Genomic DNA, 21339 nt, shown 5'->3' with positions numbered 1-21339 from the left:
ATATAATATAATATAATATAATATAATATAATATAATATAATATAATATAATATAATATAATATAATATATATAATATAATATAATATAATATATAAACACATGTTAAGTGGTCGAGTATGATCAGGTGTTGCTCAGTTTGCTGCTGTTTCAGTCTAAATCATTGTGACTAGACTAGCTAACTGTTAAAGTTAGTGGTAAAATTTTGGACATGTGACTATTCCAGAATTTAAACAGCTAAACCAAAAAGATTTAGTTCTATATATGAAAGTAAACTGACAACAAGATGTTATAAACGAGCGATATTCATGGCAACATTCCTGACAGATCGTTTACCTCCTTCAAACGGAGTTTCTGACTCCGTCTGCTGCTGCCTTTACTCTGAGCCGTTCAGAGGGGGGAGGGGCAGGAAGCGCTCTGCTGAATGCGCTGTTATGCGCCTTCAAAATAAAAGCATGCGAGTGGAAGATTTTAAAATTCTTCGCAACTGCAGTGAAATTATTGGGGGGGACGAATGTGGCTCTCTTCAATATTGGGGGGGACATGTCCCCTGCGTCCCCCCCGCTTCCTACACCTATGGGCACCGTTTGTCTGCGGTGACTGTTTGGGAAGGAGGGACAGATATGACAGAAGATACTGTTGGACAGATACTTGGAACATTTAAGAAGTACAAAATACAAATAACAAAAAATAAATAATCTAGAAACATTCTACAGCTATTATGATTTCTGTTTGATTCAGCAAGCAATGAATAACTCCAGTTTTGACAGAACACTTTTCTGTAAAAGAAAACAGAACAGGAATATTAATCATTTTCCAGACTCCCTGTCTACTAATGACTAATAGCAGTTGGCACATTAGGACTGGTTATCATACACAAGCTTTTATAAAATCATTAAATTAACTATTCCTATGATTACTGAGAATCAATCAGCTTTATTAGTCAAACATAAAACTCAACAAAACAAAAGCCCATTTGTTTGATGAGACCGATTCTAACATAACAAAAATGTTACTTCTGTTTCCTTATAAGCGCATAGAGAACAGTTTACCAGCCTAAGTGTTAATGTTTGAAATAGATATGCTAATTTGTGGTGTACTTGTTGATCTCTTTGCATGAAGGGTTAAGCCACCCTTCCTGCAAACACTGCTGCTCAAAAGAAGAAAAACTTCCATCAACAACTTCTTTTTTTTTTAACAGTGTGTAAGAAAAAACTATATGGTAATGAAGGAATAAGTATTTTAGTAATGTGATCATAAAAGTAAAATTTTAGTTATTTGCAATGTTTACTTGTAATAAAATAAAAGACTTCAATGATGCCTGTTTCTTTAAATGCTTCTACATCAAAGTTTTTTTTTTCTTTCTAAAATCAGAAAGTAGGCTGGACAGGAAATGGTGGCTCTAACCGCACTGCTAGAGACAATATTTCTGAGTAAAGCCTGTTCACTAAGTGGAGAGCAAAGTTCAGCATCTCTTCAGCTGTTTTATTTTGTCAGGATGTTCTCAGATATTAAGTCCACTCCAGATTTAATCCAAAGAGTCAGATACAGCAGAGCAAAGCAAGAAGAAGCAGCAGAGTGGGAGGAGAAGAAGGTTCATATCTATAATTATATAAATGACATGATGGATGATCCTCAGTTGGGAGGAGGTAAGTAAAGATAATGAGACAAACAGGACAGCAGCTCATTTGAGTCATTTTGAGCTTATGTGTTCAACTAAAGTTAATTGTTCTCTCTTAACTTTGGTTCTGTAGGAAAACAGATTGAAAATCAACCTGCAGCCAACAAAGTGTCTACTAGATTTGCAACACTGAGCAGAATGGTGCTGTACATGTTGGTATTAGCTGGGATCATCAGTCTGACCATGTACTGTAAGAAAAACTAACATCAAAACTGATATTCTAAATGTATTCTCATCACATTCCAGATTAACATATGTATAAAGTATTTATATTACAATTTTCATCAAGAAGCGCTCTGTTGATCTGAGAGCTATAGATCACGACAGACATTTTTACAGCGTAACGTTGTTCACTTGTGAGTTTATTTGTTTTCAGCGATAATAGTTTTAAAATTGACTGTTTTTATTTAACACCATGTTTAGCACCTGCTAAAAGGCTGTTTGTGTTGTTCCAGTGGTTATTGTTGGCAATTTATAGATTTATTGCTTTTTATTTTTCCACCAGTAGAAAACAAATATTCAGTTATCACTGATTTAATTTACTGTTAGAATAACACTCAGAGGTGATTTTTAGCTGATTGAGGAAAATAAATAGCATACATTGTACTTAAAGTTCCATGTTTGGCATCATTTACTAGGTTTCCAAAATATGAGGAATCATTACTTGCCCTCAATACTGTATTAAGACTCTTCTATAAAATTAATCTGTAATAATGTCCAAATTCTATGTAAGGTCTTCAAGCATACAATGCGAACCAGGCTGGCAGAGAAGTAATTAATTTGTACAAAAAGGATCCAACAGAGCAGTTTAGAGAACCAAGATACTGTAGTGCAAACATCAAGCCCCTCGTGAACAGACATTAGTATCTGCTTAGTTCTCTGCAGAATATTTTTTTCTTATTTTCAATGGGTGAAATTAATGCTAGAGATACAGAAACATCCAATCTGAAATTTCTACAGATTCAGTGGAAACATGCAGAGCAGATGAGTTACTTGTAGCAGTGACCACAGGCATCGGACAGTCAGGAAAAGCAGTGGGTAAAATGCACAAAGAGCACAGCAAAGTCATGATTATCCTCACACTCAAAAGAAGTTCTGTAAATTTGTTTTGACTGAACCACATTCAAGATCATCAGCAGTTTTAAGTGCAGCATGTGGTGAGGCTCACCAAAGAGTGACCAGACTTCACTTTCACCAGCATCTTTACCACACTTAAATGTATTTCCATTAAAAGCTCAGGTTTTACTTATATAACCTAGGTTTTATATGAAAAAATAAATAAATAAATAAAGTAATGGTTTAGGTGTGATTTTATCAAATCTTTAGTCTGTTTAATTTTAGATTGTTGAGGACTTATAAAATTTCTGCTTCTGAAAAAGTTATTTTTTTTAGAAGTTTCGAATAAAAGCACTGCTGAAAGCTAAAAATCACTTTTGAAATCCTCATGATCACCAGTATAAATATACAATAAAATATTCAGTGTTTCATTAGCATAAAATTAACCAATGCTACAAAATTGAACTTGTATAAAGTCGAACTGCTCATCAAATTTACTGTACTGAACAAATGATTTTGAAACAAGTTATTTGGAGTCAGATTGAGGCAGAAAGCATTTTGCAGTGAAACCACTGTGTGGGTCTTTAATATGTTGTCTGCAGTGAATTTCACCAGCCCAAGTGAAAGAAAAGAACATCTAAAGTGGATAGAAACAGAAACAAGGCATTAAAAGATTGACCTCACTTAGACTATAGATTTTGTAACATAACTTGTTTTCATTGGTTGATAAATTTTGAACCGGTTCTTTGAAAAACAAATAAATAGGTTGAGCTTAATTCAGTTCACTTCAGCTTATTTATAAAGCACAGATTCACAAAAGTTATTCCAAGGCACTTTACTGATAAGGAAATCCAGTTACATCAAAATGACATTGAGCTCAGTCATATATAGAAAGACTCAAAGTCAATTCCATGCATTCAAATTTGATTCTAGTTATAGAACAATGCAGTGAGTTTCAGTTTACTATGTAAATTAGTAAAACATTTTTCATCTAAGGAAACCAACCACCTGCATCGAGTCACTAACTTTGCAGCAATGGTGGTTGGTAATTTCCTGACCCACTTGCACAATCAAACCAAGGAGCCTGGTGAAAGGAGGTTTAGTTAAGACTGAAGCCATTCTGGACAGATCAGGTTCTGGATTTTCTGAACAGCAGAGAGGTAAGTTATTCTGCGTTCAAAAATTAAAAATGCAACAGTGGCTGGTAAGACTGGCGGCTAACTGTGGTTTGAAGCTGAAGGTAGGTGTTTGCGGGAAAAGTCAGGTTCTGGTGTGGCGTGAGGAGCAATGAGATGTTCCAGAGGTGAGTTCTGGGAATGCTGGTGAGTCTGAGGATCCAAAGCGGATGGGGGTCTGGATAAGTATCTGAGGGCATCAGAGATGGAGGAAACAAGTGAGCAACTTGTTCCACAGACGGATCTTGAGATGCTTGGAAGTGGAGATAACTTGAGATCACTTGAAAACAAAGTAAGTTGAAAATCAAGGTTTTTAATAAAGCCACAAGAGGTTGGCAGGAGGGCTAGAGTTCTGGTCAACTAGTGACGGTCCTGGAGTTTCTTAGTCTCCTATGAGGTGGTTATCCTCAGGTGTGTAGGCAGACAGAGCCAACAGAACCCAAACTCACAAAGGAAACACACAAACACACCAACTTCCTCCTCCTGAATAAGCCCTTAGGGAGAGCGGACAGTCCATTGCATTGAATTGCTGAAATCATCATTATGACAGAAACTTCCTCATTCACTGTATTAGTAAGAAAAATATTTATTTTGAAAATCTTGCCTGACACATCTTTAAAAACTGTAAATTTACCTGATCAGCTGGGAATAAGTATGGTAAAATTCATGATAATATTCATAAGCCACTTTGAAACTGCTGATTTAATAGTTTTGTTTCATTCATCCTTTAGTCACTCTGGAAATCATCAAACTGAAGAACAGCCACAGCCATCTGTCAGGTAAGAGACATTTCAAACATAAACACCAAATAAATAATTACCCATTAAATGTGTTCTTTTTTGTTTTTGGTTTCTGTTAATCAATTGACAAATGTTATTTTTCAGACATAGGAGACAATTACAAGCTAGAGTTACAAGCCAAACAAGGGCTTATTTCATATTTAACCAGTATATTCACAATTGTTAAACTGTTTTTTGCTTCACTTATTAACCATGTTGTCCTTCAGAAATGACAGCCAACTACAATCAGCTACAGAACAGCTACGAAATACTCAGCAAAAATCACAGTCAACTGACTGATCAAGTAAACAGATTGAACAAAACGATTACAGGTAAGAAAAAACGTGGAAAAACAGGAAATAAAAATATGTATTACACACCCAGAACCATGGTTTGCATTTTTCAAAATTTAATTTGTTTTGCTAATCAGAAAACAAAACCCTGAAAAAAAGAAGCTTGTTAGGAATAATCTAAAGAAAAAGAAAATCAATGTTGTTGGAATATATGATTTAGCAAATGTTGACTGATGAACTTAACATAACGCTTACTAAGACTCTGACCTTGTATAAAGGAAAGTGGTGCCCAGATGGATGGACCAGATTTGGATGCAGCTGTTACTTTAAAGGCGAGGAGAGAAAAACTTGGTATGATAGCAGGACATACTGCCAAAACAGAAGAAGTGATCTGGTGATCATAAACAGTAAAGCTGAACAGGTGAGTCTGTTCATATCTGTGTGATCTTTCATATGAATTTACCTTCTTGGATCTCATCTAATATTACGTGAGCCGTTTTTCTGAATGCTTTGAACAATTAAAGTCCTAATGAAACATAATTCAACAGGTGAAGATGTAATAAGATAACACATTTCATTGGTACGACACAAAGAAGGCTGGTCACAAAACAACAGAAAAAACCCCCAAAAACAATTATCTCTGCAGCCAAATTATTAAAGAATGAAGAAACTATTTTATCTTTTCAGTCTCATTACATTAAATGATACAGATCTTATTTGTTGGATATCAGAGTGAGTTGTTTTTGTTAATCTCTGTGCAAAAATACAGCTGTTGTAAATCTTTGTTCTAAATTATTTAAGAAAAAAAAGTTTTATTCCAGAAGGCAGAGATATAGATGATAATTTTCTGCCATCCAGAATTTACAGACAGCATGATCTAGATGATTTGTGATTTTAAGCATACAGAGAACCTGAATTAGTCTGGAGAGTAAGCTTTGCTCTTCACACTATAGACACGATTTAAGACGAGGAGATGTGTTCAAAAGGGGGAAGAGGCATGTTAATTACCATTAATTTATCATCTTCAGCTTTTATAATGAACAAACTTAAGAGGAATCAGTCCATGTTTCACAAAGATTTCTGGTGAAATTAATACGTAACATTGGTGAGGAGAAAAACAGCAGAGGGTGTTCATGCACCACCATGCTTAACTTTTTCAGAACATTGATTGTTTCAGAGACAATGTTAGACCCAGATAGGAGCCGAACAATCTTTGAAGTACTGAACTGTCCAAGTGAACCTGAGTTTACCTCGATAAACCACCAATTCCGATTCATGGAAATGTCTCTGGACTCTCTGCTCCCCATGTCCCTCCATAAGATGAGTTAGGGTGAACCTTTCTTTGTGGAAATATTCTTTATCTTACAAAGCGATGATTGAAAGCTACATCAAACATATTTTTTCTTTAGAAGTGAAAAAAGTAAGTAAAAAAACGATCTACTTACTATTTTTTCTTCATATTTTCATCTGTCATTCTTGGTCTAACTTGTTTTTTTTATGCAAATCTAACTTGTGGCTAGTTTTTGTAGATGGGTTAGCAGAATGAGCTACTTCTGAGTTCTGAGAAGTAAAAAGGGACTGTCTATTTCTGTCATCTAGTTGCACAAACAGACTCTCCCCTGATGCAACAAGAATGAAAGGTTACACGAATTAGGCAGAATGAGGAACATTAAGCCTTTAGATCAGGGGTGTCCAGCTGCAGTTCTCATGAGCTGCCATTATCAAACTTTAGATGCATCCTTCTTAAACATGCCTAGATAAAATGGATGGACTTCCTCACAGCATGTCATTCAGCTCTGCAGAGGTCTAGTATTGAGCTATTCATATTCAGGATTATCTGAGAATGAATAAAAGTTACAGGATAGCAGCTCTGGAGGACTGGATTTGGCCTCTTTGGGAAGATCAGACCTTTCTTATTCCAGTGTTACACTTCTCAAATATTATGGGTATATATTTAGCACTGTTTCTGAACAATGCATCATCCCCACATTGAAGAGTATTAAAATTAGGTCTTTTTTTTCATTAGATGATGCAGTTTGTACAGAACATGGTCTAATAAGTTGCACCCACTAAACAAAAATGTTTATTAAAACCTGACCATCTAAAATAATTTGAAAGAAATCTAAATTTAAATAACAATGATGTTTTTGCTTGAGTTTAAATGAGTTATAAAAACATGGATTTTTACTATTGTGAAATAAAGTGCTGTTATGTTAGATTCACTTTGTATAAGAGCACAATTTTTTTATTGTATTACATCAACCTACCTATGAAATTTTAAAGAAAATGTGTCTTATTTTTCCTCAACTAGGAATTTATAAAAGAGTTTAATAAAAATGGAGAATCTTGGATCGGTCTTCAATACAAGCAGATAAGTGTGCAAAGGACGTATGATTGGAAATGGGTGGATGGATCACCACTGACACAATCGTGAGTTTAATCTTAAAAATGATTCATGTGTAAGAAATTCTTGAAAGGTGACCCACATTACATTGAACTAATCTGTTAGTGTCACAGTGGTGTCAAGGTTACCCACTGGTGCTCCACAGCTAAATAGTCTTTTTTATACATATACATATTTGAATTGTTTAGTTTTACATTTGGACCCCAAAAGCATATTTGTTGGCTCAGTGATGATTTAACATACATATAAACTAGGGATCCTCCGATCAGGTTTTCTGTTGCCAATTCTGATACCGATCACCAATGAGGCTGATCTCTGCCGATCACCTGGATTGACTTTAATGTTTTGCTTTAGGTATAAATGCTACTATGTGATCTGACAAAATTAAAAAAAATGATCTGACAATAAATGCACCAAATATTGGCATAAAATATGCAAAATACAGCAGCTATTCAGTCAAAAGGAAAACTGAAAAACCTGCAATCAGTAAAATAATATTTAACAGTAAGGCTCTCAGTACCATATATTATACATGAGTCTAATAAATCTGCCTATATCAAATTATGTCAAGTAAAAAAGGAAACATTAATTCAAAGTTAAACACAGGCTGCATCAAAATAAATGATTATGATTGGCGGCCGATCGATCGGCACACCTCTAATATAAACATTTCTATGTAATGCCACTTTAAATGTGACAAAAGTCAAAACAAAAAAAATATTTGAATGAGCAGCTACTTGGATTCTCTCTGTGGAAATGGTACAATGCCTTCCACAAACTATTGCTAACTTTTAAGAAGTCAAAAGAAAGCAAAGTCATTTCAGTTGGTTTATACTTTCCAATTAAGTCAGTTTGTTCATATCTGCTATGATCTACATAACAGATTTAAAGCGATGACGTTTAGAGTTTGGGATAAATTGGAAGAGGAAATCCAAAACAAACTTTCCTCCAAAAAACATTTTTTCTCTAAAAAGAACCACACCAACACTAATTGAGATAAACTATATGGATTAATGATGAAGGAGGAGAGGTGAAGTAATTATTGAGCAGATTGCAGAAACTAGAAACTTAGTGGAAAAGAAGCAAAATACAAGCAGAGTCGACAGGAAAACCAAAGGCAGACAAAACCAAACCAGGACCAATCAATAATTAAGCAAATGTGAGTAAAGACTGAAATAAAGAGAAATAAATAAATACCAGAATCTGGCAATAATAAACCCAGGGGGAAAAAAAAATCTGTATCCTGAGCAAATTGAAGATCATGTTAGTAACAACTACCAGATAATGCAGGAAGCAAAGGCAGGAAACAACTCAGAAGAAAAGAAAACAAAACAGGAAGAAGTTAAAGATCATATAAAACTCTGTTTTATAAGGTAGTTAAAATCATTAAAGTCACTAAAATATCCTTCACTACCAGTTACAGCAGCTGAAATGTTTGTCTGAAAACCTTTAAGACTTTTAAAAGCATAAACACATCCAGAAAATAATTAAGGACAGCCAAGATAAAGACACTGAGAAGAATACAGAATGTACACAAGAATGTGCAGAATGAGCTCCTGTAGATAAAATAAAGCTGATTATCCCCCAGCTGTCCCAGTGCATACAAAAAAGAAAAAAAAAAGAAGAAGAATTAGACATAAAAAGGAAAAATATATTGATTTCTGGCAGTAAATGAGTCATGTTTAATACAGTTTCATTTTTCCCCACAGGTTTTGGGGAACAGGATGGCCAGAATATGACCAGTACCAGTCATATGCAGTATGCTGCGATTATGGAGGGAAATGGAAACAAGACTATTATGACTATTACAACAACTGGATTTGTGAAAAATAAAGTGTCAAACCAGAGAAAGTAAACACCACCATATTTTTTTTAAAATGATGTTTAGGATTTTTGAGTCACAGCTCATTGTTTAAAGTTTCTTTCTAAGGTTTCTGCAGAGGCACAATGTAACCAAATGACAGCAGATGATGTTTTGATTTAGTATGATCTGTAGAGTATTTTTAACAGACTGATATAAGTTATGAGTTCTTAACTATTTTTCCTTTATTGTTAAACTCACAGATGCATGGAAATCATATACATATTTTTATGGTGAATTTTGTCAGTGTGTGACAAAGAAAAAAAAATCAACCTTTACTGGAAAATAGTAACAGGAAAATAAATTCAGGTGGTAGCTTTTAAATGATCTACTTTGATGTAGGTGCCATTTGCTTTGCAAAGCTTTGTCATTGTAGTAAATATTTTGACAAATTTAAGAATGAACTGTAAAGTTTCAACATGGACACATTAAATAAACCACATTCTAAAATTGTAAATGTAGAAGCGATTTTATTTTCCTTTCTTTATCCATGTTGTATAATCTATGTGTAGTCATTAAATAAATAAGGACATTTTTAACATAAACAAAGCTTTTCCCCCCAGATTCCCACATGTTTGATTCATCAAGAAAAAAAGCCCATCTGTTTTGATGAGATTTCAACATAAAATTGATGTTACAAGTGCATTTTACAAGGCTATAGATAATACGTTAACAGCTAATTTGTAATTTCCTGTTTTAAGCAGACATGTTGATCTGTGCTGTACTTGTTAGGGTCTTTGTATGAAGCATATGTCAAGCTACTGTCCTGCTAACACTTCCTAAAACATCTGCAGCAGTAATAATGTAATTATCACCATATAGAGATAAACTAAAAAGAAAAAAGAACTGTGAATCAGCTCTGTTCATCTGACAGTTATGTCTATTATTATACATATTTCTACAGTCATAACATGTGATGGACTTGTATTTTATTTTCATTTTAGAGTTAATAGGTCCAGGGTTGACTGTTTTAGTTAATTTTACACCTGCTAACATGCTGTTTGTGCTACTTTAGTGGGTCTCATGGGTCGTTTGATAATAGATTTATTGCTGTTTTGTTTTTTCCACCAATTGTAAACCAGTATGCAGCTATCATTGCCTGGATTTACTGTTAGAATTAAAACCTTGAGGTAAACACAGAATCATGTAATGAGATTAAAGATTACAGGCAACTGGATTATATAAAACCATACATTAAAAGTTCCATGTTTTAGGTTCCTCTTACATCTTATTTTCATTTGTTGAGTTTGCAGAAGGAGCACTTCTCAAATTATTTGTCTATTATTAAACTACTAAGCTGTGATGTTTCCTGCTAAAACTCGTCACAAAGGGAACTGAATGGACCTTAGAAATAGCTTTCTATCTAATTATTTTAGGCCATAAGCACATCAAAAATACATGACCAGAACTCAGTATCCTGCCCATAAAGGCACAAATAATTAATCTTTCATAATTAATCCCTTATACTTCAAAACTGAATATTAAGGTATTTACACCACAACTCACATTATGTGGGTACAAGAATGAAAATCACCAATTTGAATTAGGAATGGTTAATAGGTTAATATCACCAATAACATAGAATTAACCTTACAATCTTAAAAAAAAGAAAGAAAAAAGCTGAATCTGAGTTAATTGGTCCTTTAGCCACCATCAGGTCAAACAACCACGAGAAAATCAGGTATAACTCTCTATACATCAAACATTCAGACACATTACATACACAGCCACCTGATAAAAATAAAAATATATTTTTGTTTCACTTTTTAACCAAATTGGGTTATTCTTTAGAAATGGTGCATTCAATAACAGCCAGCTACAAAATATTCTTCCAAAATCACAGAATAAATGATAAGCTTGAAGGACAAAGAAAAATTAAAACAAAATGGAAACATTGAGCTCTTGGAAATAAAATCTTTCACAAATCTCAAAATTAGAAAAATAGTTTTGATATATTCAGTTTATCCCGAAATGCAGGCCTTGTTTTCCTCCAATGTATTTAAATGTCTACTTCTGGACTAAAAAATAAATAAGGGTGACTGAAAAACCCATTCATCCATGGTTTGTTGCTTTCAATGTGTCATAATGGAGAGTGTGAAACCAAAGATCAGGAGCATTCTTTACAAGACTTACCTGTGCAAATGAAATTAAACCCAATTCACTAAACAACATTTTTTCAGCTCACAAACAACCAGCATAACTCAGTAGAAACTACAACTTAATCAATGAGGTCTGTATTTTTTTTTCCAAAATTACACCTGGTTTTAAGTTTCATCCAGAATGATACAGATTTTACCACCTTTTCCACACAGCAGTGGCTTTAGAAAGAGTAAAGCAATACAACTTACCACTGGACCCGGCTCTCCACGATCACCTCTGGCTCCTCTGATTCCAGGACCGCCCTGTTAGAAACCAAAAACACTGTAATTACAGATGCAAGATCAACAACATTTAGGACTTAAACATGTTTTATGTGTCTGAATGGAATGGAAAAATTGACTCCACAATAAAGTTGAGAAATAGCTGAAAGAGAACAAGTGAAATAAATTAACGAAATCAAATTAAAGCTTGTTTGACTGGATGGATGAGTATATATGATATGATCTCTGTTTGCCAAGTGAACGTCATTTAATCTGCGCTGTTGAAAAGCCTCATATACTGAAATCACATGCAGGGTTTTCCTTCATCTATTTTTAGTGACAAAGTTGCATTACTTCTAATAGATAATCAGGATAAACATAATAAGTTGCTCACAGGCACTCCGGGAGGACCAGCTGGACCTTTGCTGTCCTGTGTGCAGGTGCAGGCTTTGGGAAAGGCCGGACAGTCTACCTCCTTCCTCTGGATGATGATAATGCCATGCAAATGACAAAGAAAAAAGAAACTTAATGTGATGACAAAAGGGTTTAAATATGACAAAAGCAAGCAAAGAAAATGTTTGGCATTAAACATGAAGCTAATAAACTGATGGAAGAGGAATCTAGTGTATAAATCTATAAAATAACCTCCATCTGAGCTACAATAGAAACTTTTTTAGCAACTTTTCTCTGGCCTAGTTTTATAGTCATTCAATAAAATCAAACTCATTGGATGTTTAAAGGTTTATGAAATATAATTCACTTACAACACTTGGTATGACTGACCTCTGTCTTGACTTTTCTCTGATAAGCTATTAGCTGTGAAAACATGAAGTTCACCTAACTTCATATTTTCACTGAAGTTAAGTGAAAACATAAAGGGCATCATGTCTAACATTTTGCATCAAAGCAGAAGCCAACTTTTAGAAAATGTGAAAAAAAAATGTTTCTAAGTGAAATAAAAAAAAATGGGTGATGTAAAAGGAAACTGATTTGGTAGTATCTAATTTTGACAAAGTAGGGATATAAAAAAGGTAAATCTCAAACAACTTTAAAATTTGACCTCACCAGACCAGGCAGCTCACAGCACTTGTCTCTGTTGGCCCAGGATGTGCTGCAAATAATGTCAAAGTTCTGGAGCTGGAACTGCAGAAAAATGAACATAGGATACAAGTCTGAACACAGCAAAATTCAGCTAAAAGTTTACATACATTTTACTGACGGGCATAACAGAAATGTAATGAAGTTTAACCTGATTGCCAACCAAAAAACAGAAGAAGTAATCATAACCATATAATAAATTGTTTTTAACAGAAAAATATGGAAAAAGTTAAAATCAGGTCTTTAAACACATGAGATCAAAAGAGGAAATTCAGTATGAGCTATCAAAATTATTAATAAATGTCCCATAAGATGCCTTCTTGACCTGGTCAATCAGATGGGCATGTAATAAACGGATTGAACATCCTAGACCTGCTGGGAATCAAATCAGACCATGGAATGTCTGAAAACTCAACACTTAAGTTTGCAACATATTAAAGTGAGAATTTAGTTGCTTTGGTAATCAACAATGATCTGATCTGGATAGAGAGAAAGTGGAATCTAGTGGTGCAGTGCTGCATGTGGTGCGCTGTGTGTGAATGCTCGTTTTACCGGTGCAGAGTTGTCCTTGTTCTCTCGGGAGCGAACCATCCTGCCCAGAACTTCCACTCCGTCTGTGGTGATGTTTCCTGCTGCGTTGATGACCTTCTCTGCCACCATTTTGCAGTCGATGAACACTTTGGCACTCGTCTTGCTGATTGCAATGTGCAGCTGCAATAAACCAGAAATAAAACAGAACTTCATAAAGTCTTAGAAGAAACCTTGTAGCACCTAACATATACTGCTATAGGATCTGAACTTTATGCCATGAATATTAATCCTAGCAGTCACCATAGATAAGATGCTGATCAAATATAACATTAGGAAAACCGATGAGCCAAAAAAGGGGAGCTGTTTAAATAGCAGGAGAAGAGCGCCCTCTACTTGTGTGCAGCTGCAAATGAATCCAGTTTCTTGGACAATTTTCCAGAAGATAATGCAGGGACAACCATACAACACCCATAGAATGAAATAAAAGCTACAAATTTGGAGGAAATAGTTATTTGTATATAAAACTGAATGCATTTACCAGAACCTGGACTGGATGTAAATCTGGGATCCAAAACAATATCAGTGCATGAAAAAAAAATTCTACCTACATAAATGAATAATTTAATATTTTACATACAAAAAATTGAAAAACAATTTGAATAAATAGAGAAAACAGATGGACAGATACCAAGAGGTGGATTGGATGTGCTAATGATATATTATTTAAAATTAGATCATTTATAGTCTCTACTTCCTCCTGATACTTGCATTTTCATCCCAGAGTCTGGTGATTGGTAAATATTGGCTATTAGCCATAAAAGCAATATTGCTATCAGATATTAGCCCAAATTATCATATGGGTGACTCCTGACCTTTTACAGATGTAATAAATGTAGGAGGATCACTCAGTTTTGCTGACCATATGCAGACAGTCATAGCTTACTTTGTGCAATGTTAACACATATCTGTTTTAAACTACAGATTCTGGTATTGTTCTCACAAACAGATGTTTGTGTGTTGAGCTGAGAAGTGCCTCTGTTTCAGAAATGTGACACCCTGCCAACCTGGGGTGAGAGATTCTGTTTAATTGGTGTCAAACACACAATAACAGCTTCACGTTCAGATTCCAGGAAAAGAAATCAAAGATTAAGAGACAATGGGATTAAAATGAAAAATACAGATGAAGAAGCCAAGATATGCAAACCTATATAGGTTAACATTATCTCAGTTAATTTTGAATTGTTAAACACTGAATGTGTTTTGTCATGAAGCAATTTTTTTAGGGTTATTCCTGAATGTGACAAACTGCTGGAGGAAAAAATAGTTTTGATACAGATCAGAGAGACTTTTTTGTCCAACAGAGACTAACTCTGTTAGACACACATAAAGACATGTTTAGGTTCTTAAAACAGGAACCTAAACATATCATCCTTAGTTATTATTTATTTTATTTTGATAATTTTGATCACATGTTCCTAAAATGACTCGTTTCATGATCCAAAACGATCTCCTTTGTGTTTAATTTTATTATAAAATCTCACCATATCAGTTAATAGTTAGCATTATTTTGCAGACATTTGTAAACTATAAAACATTCCATCTGAGAAATTAAAATACATGAAAGACAGCTACATTTAAAGTGGCTGGGACTGAAGCCAGATCCTTTACATCTGAAGCCAAGACTCAGCACAGGAAAAAGACGGACTGCTCAGTCTGGAGCCAGAACAAGCCACGATCTCAAGCACAGGCTCAAGGAGTTCTAGTATCTTAATGTGTTTTTCACGAGTTACAGTGGGAGGGAGTGTGTGATGAATACACAGATTGGGGTTTCATCTGTAGTAATGCGATAAAAAGGAAGGTCTCAATTTACAAGATCAGCAACATAAAAGAGACATGAGTCATGTCCAAAAGAAAAGCTGTTAGAAGCAGCAAGACTTGAGACTGGGAAGGAGGTTCACCTTCAAGCAGAGCTGCAGAGGAATGGTTTATAACAAGTATATTCATGTCTTAGAATGACCCAGTAAAAGTTTAGATCTAAATAAAAAAAATTAGACTTTTAGAGAAGAATAAGAAAAAGTTTCAATCTGTAGATATGCAAAGCTGGTTGAGGAATACGCCAAAGACTCAGAGCGGTAATTAAAGCTAAAGGTTATTCACACTGGGAGCAAAATGCACACATTGCAGTCAGAGTTTTATTTGTCAAAACACTTTAAAAATGTTCTTCTGCCTCACAATTAGGGACCACTTTCTTTGTCACACAGAGGTTTATGAAGAGGCTGGGGAATCCTGCTGGGTCATAAACCTGAAAAGTACCTTTTGATTTTAGCTGAAGCTTTAAGGGACTTTGAAGTTCTTAGTGAAATTTGGAGCAGAACAACTGTAGTCCCTTATTTTGCTCTTTCTTTATTTTAAAAGAAATGTATCCTTTCCACTACTTTTTACATAAGGCAGGGAAAAGACAACAATTTTGCTGAATTGCCTCAGTTGTGCCAGTCATTTTTCATGCAACCTGTCAGAATAGGACATTTTCAGCTGAAGTGCAGAGAAGTGCTGTAAAAATACCAATATTATTATTTTGCAGCACTAAAGGGTCATCAGAATCAGGCAAAAAACTGTTCCTGACTCTGATTGGCTGGAAGATGGTAATTATTATCCTCTCAAATCTGACGCTACTCTTTACTATCTCCAAAAGAAACTGTTACTAGGCAACGCCGTTTGGTTTCTACAGGGGCAGGAAATGCAATAATTGAAAAAAAAAAAAAAAAGATACTACCTCATATATTCAGCGTCTCAAACCAACAGGCCCATTCGACAAACACTATCCAGCAGGAAAAAAGTTGTAGCTCTAATATACAACATGAAAAAAGCTGAGGATGCAGAAGTTTGAACATTTTTTTCCAGCAACCTTTCAGCTGGTAATATGTGCAATATCAATTGACGGTGATAAAATGAAGCTTCTGCTTGAAATCTAACCACGCAGCACTTTCCTGCCGTTCTGTGGAGGAGTGCTGAGCTATTTTGTGCTTTATAAGGTCACTGCTGCCAAATAATTGACAAAATGTGTCTTACATCCAAGACTTACTGCTATTTTTATTAAACTGACTCAGAGTTACTACGTGGGGGAAAAAGGTGATTTTTCTCTTTTGTTCAGGAACTGGTTGGTGTTTCTTTAAAGACTTTTTCCAAACTTGGCCACACTTCTAAAACTCTAAGAATAGCATGACTTAAAACTGCACTCCAACCCTGCTCACTTCCATCTTATGTACCCATGAATGTGTGTGTAGACTCTAGTAAATCCATGCTTGTATGCACATGCAGGAAGTGCAGAAGTTTCTGAGACTTGAGTTAAATCCTACTGAGACTGTGGAGTGTGAAGGACTACCACCTTATCTGAGGATACAGCTTGCGTAAGAATATTTCCACACTCAAAATGTCACTTTTTCAGCAAATAAAACTGTTAAGTAAAAGGCAGGTAAAGTACAGCTGAAGGAGCCCATATAACCTTCAAGGTGGGTTAAAAGGACACGTCAAGCGATTTTACTGATTATCACATTAGTTATCTACTTTAATCCCTAACCGCATGACCCAATACAGATGTCGGCTTGACTTATCAGGAAGGCAGCGGAGGTTCTGGTCCTCCGGGATTATAAAATCAACTCTGACTCACTCAGACTCGTGCGCGAACCCACACATGCACACGCAGACGGAGCAGAACAAAAGGTGAAAAGGTAAGCAGGGTAAGCTCTGCTGACAGCAAGCAGACAGAAGTGACTGCAGATCAGTGAGCGAGTCGCTCTGATGGTAACACAATGCGACGGTGAGCAGGTTCAGACTCGGGGCGTGACTCAACTGAAGTCAGCCTGTTGGGACACCAGCCACTGTAACGCTGCTCAGAAAAAAAACTGGGGTAAAAATAGAACAAGGCAGGAGCGAGAGACGGCAAGAAAACGAAGCAGAACTGTGCAAATCAATAAGCTGATAATCCAGACAGTTGGGCTAAAAGAAAAAAAAATAGAAATAAGATGGTGATACAGCTGTCAGCCAATCAGTCACTGCAGGTTAGTGAGATACCTAGAGATGGACCTGTCTGTCTGTCACGGCCAACAAGCAGTTTGAAGCCACTTTATTTGTACTTAACATGTGGCACATGTTTCTTTCTGGTATTCTCTGAAATACATGCAGTAAATTTAGTCCTTCAATGCAGGCGGATGTTTTGTTGGTTCTGAAGCATCAGTTTGCTTCTTGCTTTTGCAGAAATGTTCACTATGACTCAGCATCGTAGTCTGCATTCTCTTTGACAAGTAAGGCTTTTGTAGGTGACTTACCCTGCAGGTAAAAAATGTAAACGCTACATTTTGTATGCATCAGAACATCCTGACGGTCAGTGTAAAGGGAATCAGGTATTAAAAAAAAAACAAAGGCATAATGGCATTCTGACCTTGTGAAAGCTTCCGAAGAAGAGTTTTTTGATTTCTGGACCTTCAAATGTGACAGTCTGAAAATCTCCCCTGTAGTCGTTGTTGAAGAATGTCAGAGTTTTTCCTCCATCTGCAGGGAAATACACAAACGTGTGTAAATAGGATGCAAAAAAGCACATGCATTAAAATGTATGTTTATTATGTTATATTCAAGCATTTGTGAAAAATGTTAAGCTTTTTGTCTGTCGCTTTCACCCAGAAAATTGACGAGAGGTATAGGCCACATGTACATGCAGCCAGGACTGAATTATAGCTGAAATAATAAAACAATAATGTAAGTCTCATTTTGTTTAACATTTTTCTCTGTATCGACTCCTCCATGCGTAATAGTATCAACTTAAATCGTTTGTCTTATTTAATTGCACAGATGTTATTGAACCAGTTGTACTCATGGTTCTCACTGTTGTGACATTCAAGTCAATATAACAGATCTAAATTGAATTCCCACCTCTCCACCTTGGTGGTAGGAGTTGCTATGCAACAGTTAGCTTTCTACAAGTGTGACGCTTGTTAGGATGAAAAAGTTCTTGTGCTGACTGGTAAGGCTCTCATGGTTGTATCACATTTTCTATCAACAGAAACGTTTCTATTAAGCGAATGGCATTTAAACGTAAACTTGTTCTACGTACTGTCCAGGATGACTCCAGTAAGCGGATCGTTGTTCTTATTGAGGATCTCCCAGATAGCAAAGGGCTCCTCCGGCGTGTCAGGCAGCACTCTGAACAGCAGGGTGATGGTGTAGTCGGAGGGAAGCCCCTCAGGATGGATAAACCTGTGAGTCAGAACAACAGATGCAACTGAGACATTATCTTGAGGTTCTGTTGACTAAAACGTCCAAGTTGTGCTTTGCATTCCTAAAGGTCATCACCTCTCACTTCAACGAATGTTATATGTCATCCTATCTGTGCAGCTTATCGAGTCGTCATACCTGGTTGGCTGTGCCATCAGAGCGTTGCTGTGCAGGTGGAAACAGGGAAAGGCATTGAAGGTGCCAGGTACCATGGAAACACCAGCGATGCTGTTGTACTTATTTTCAACAAGTCCAAACAGCTCCATCATACGGAAACCTGCAGACAGGTGGTGGGATGAGATCTTGTTAACATCAAAGGAAATTAGGCCAGGGGACTGAAGAAGATTCAAGAATAGTTATCTCAGACAGCTTAGCTCACTTTAAAAGATAGATACAGTTATAAACCAAGTATTAACCTTTTTTTCTGTCTGCTGCAGATCATCTGCTCATCTATCTCATAAATTACTAAGTCCTTCTCTCTCTTACTAAGTGCTTATTCTCCTGCACTAAAGCACAAATGAACCGATTTGATCTTCTTCTCTCTCTCCTTCCTAGCAGCTCTGTATTCACCACCTTTTGTCCAGTGAACCTTTTATCTCTCGTCTGTACAAGTTCAAACCATCTTAGATTTACCTCTAATTGCTAAACTCATTTCTATTTCTGCTTGATCTGTTCAATCCAGTCCAATAAAAAGGCTCTCATTTCCAGCTCATCTTGAACACCTTCTCTTTAACTCTTGCAGTTTCTGTCGCAAATCATCCCAGACATTTGTTCCCATCCATTCTTCAAGTACTTCCACTTCTCCAGCTTCAGCACCTCTCCACTCCTTGCCACTGTCCTGTTTCACCTCTCTTAATTTAAACGTAACCTGTCCTGCTTCTATTTACTCTAATTATTTCTCTTCTCCCTAGAGCATACCTCCACCTCTCCAGAGTTTCGTATTTTCTCCCTACTCTCGCAAAGAGTCATGAAGTTGTCTCCAAACATTGTGATCTATAAGGATTCCTGCCTGACTTCATCTGTAAACCCGTCCGTCACTACTGCAAACAAAAGAAGGGGCTAAGCACTGATCCTTCACACTCCGGCAGCTGTCCGTCTGTTACAAATCATTCCTGACATTTATCTTCATTTACTCTGCAGATAATTAAACTTGTCCACTTTCAATTTTTCATCTTGCATCTTAACTGTCCCATTTTTCTCTCAGTGGTTTACATATGTATAACTTCTTGGTTCTATCTACAGCATTCTTCTACCATTCCAGACGTCTTTTCACCAGCTACCTATTCTCACTGCAGATCACAATGTTGCCTGTAAACCTCCTAATCTATAAGTACTCCTGCCTGACCATCCCTCCATTATCTTTCACTGGGACTCCTCCAGGACAATCACAAGGCTTTCCCAGGACATTCGAAAAACATTGATTGCATATCCCAGATATCCTGGGTCTTCCTCTGGGTCTCCTCCTGGTGGAACGTGCCCAGAACATCTGACCAGAGAGGAATCCTACCCAGATGCCCGAGCCACCTCGTCTGGCTCCTCTAGATGTGGAGGAGTAGTGGCTCTACTCTGAGCTGTTCTCAGATGACTAAACTTCTCACCCTATCTCTAATGGAGAGACACTCTGTGGAGGAAACGCATTTCAGCTACTTGCTTTGACATCCTTATTCTTTCAGTCACTACCCAAAGCTGGTGACCTTAGATGAAGGTAGGAACAAAGATTGACCAATAAATTGAGAGCTTCCCTTTCTGGCTCAGCTCTTTCCGCACCACGACGGACGGATACAGTGTCTGTATCATTGTAGACACCACACCAATCTGACTAATAAACTCTAACTCCATTTTTCCAAAATTCCTGAACAAGACCCTGTCCAGGTCTGCTCTCCGTCTGTCAAGAAGAAGTACCAAACTCTTCAACTCTTGTGGGACTTCTTCTACACACTTCACCACTGTTTTGTTGTCTCTGTATAAGCAAATGGTAAACTACTGAGATAATATAGGGCTTTTATGATCACACCATCACTCAAAGCACTTTACACTAATGCCCTTCATGCTCAAAACCTCTTACACATCAATCACTCATATGCAGACTGTTAGGAATAACACTTTCACAGCTCCAACACTGTGAAAGTGTTAGGCCAGAAACAAACCCATAACTTTCAGACTGCAAGGAAACCACTCCACTCACTGAGCCACAGTTGGCGTTCTCTAAACCTCCCTCACGTATGTCTCTGCCACATTTGACTCATTCAGTAACCCAGTTCTTCCCTCTGTGCCTTGTTCTCTAAATTTAAGAAAACAGTGCAAGTCTTTTCTGTCTCTACACTTCTCCATAAAGCCTTTCAATACACACATCACATCCTTACTGCTCTTCTTCTGCTTAACACCGCTCTCCCACTAAGAGATCATCACCTCACTTCTAAAACTAGCTTCAACTCTTTCCCATATCTTCATGAAATGACTCAGCTGCATTATTCCTCAGTGGTTATTTTGTAACACAGACAAGCCAATTTCACATGCTGAGATGTAAAAATAATAATTTGAAAAAAATTCCTTGGAATGGGGACACAGAGCTCTATTTAAGTTAGTTTCTTAATAGTCGTTATTTTTGCACAAACAATAAGAAATTACATTCACTTGTCTTTTAGTACATTGTAAGCAGTTACATTTCCACATGTAACTTGTTGGGGTAAAGAGGTATTCTTTAACATTTACCTGGGGTTGTGCTGCCACTCATTGGTATAGATGGACAAGCTGTTAAAGACAAAAACAAAGAAAAAACAAACCCCCCAAAAAACAGTCAGCACAGTATTGAAGAAATGTCACATGCTGTTTAC

The 21339-nt window shown here is 36.3% G+C and overlaps 2 protein-coding genes across 3 annotated transcripts in view; one reads left to right on the top strand and one right to left on the bottom strand.

The window, feature by feature from the left end:
* LOC106950490 (CD209 antigen-like protein A) overlaps nt 1-9787 on the top strand; it is a 16361-nt gene extending 6574 nt beyond the window's left edge. The window contains exons 3-7 of one of the 2 annotated variants that reach the window (XM_015037389.1): nt 4643-4690; nt 4918-5022; nt 5262-5404; nt 7295-7413; nt 9097-9787. In XM_015037389.1, coding sequence (XP_014892875.1) covers nt 4643-4690; nt 4918-5022; nt 5262-5404; nt 7295-7413; nt 9097-9220 — 539 coding nt within the window. In that variant the 3' untranslated portion in view covers nt 9221-9787. The remainder of the gene's footprint in view (nt 1-4642; nt 4691-4917; nt 5023-5261; nt 5405-7294; nt 7414-9096) is intronic. The other variant, XM_015037390.1, reaches the window with a different exon arrangement.
* Nucleotides 1-21339, bottom strand: part of LOC106950489 (collagen alpha-1(XIV) chain-like) — a gene marked incomplete at its 5' end in the record, with an annotated part of 82809 nt that overhangs the window by 36508 nt on the left and 24962 nt on the right. The window contains 8 exons of the mRNA XM_015037387.1: nt 11597-11650; nt 12003-12089; nt 12674-12751; nt 13259-13417; nt 17676-17785; nt 18345-18487; nt 18644-18782; nt 21218-21256. Of these exons, the coding sequence (XP_014892873.1) occupies nt 11597-11650; nt 12003-12089; nt 12674-12751; nt 13259-13417; nt 17676-17785; nt 18345-18487; nt 18644-18782; nt 21218-21256 (809 nt within the window). The remainder of the gene's footprint in view (nt 1-11596; nt 11651-12002; nt 12090-12673; nt 12752-13258; nt 13418-17675; nt 17786-18344; nt 18488-18643; nt 18783-21217; nt 21257-21339) is intronic.

This window comes from Poecilia latipinna, unplaced genomic scaffold, assembly GCF_001443285.1.
Source record: "Poecilia latipinna isolate Pla-1442-1.1 unplaced genomic scaffold, P_latipinna-1.0 Scaffold403, whole genome shotgun sequence".
Classification (NCBI taxonomy): Eukaryota; Metazoa; Chordata; class Actinopteri; order Cyprinodontiformes; family Poeciliidae; genus Poecilia; species Poecilia latipinna.
The sequence above is the reverse complement of the archived record's forward strand: the minus strand, read 5'-3'. Positions and strand labels throughout refer to the sequence as shown.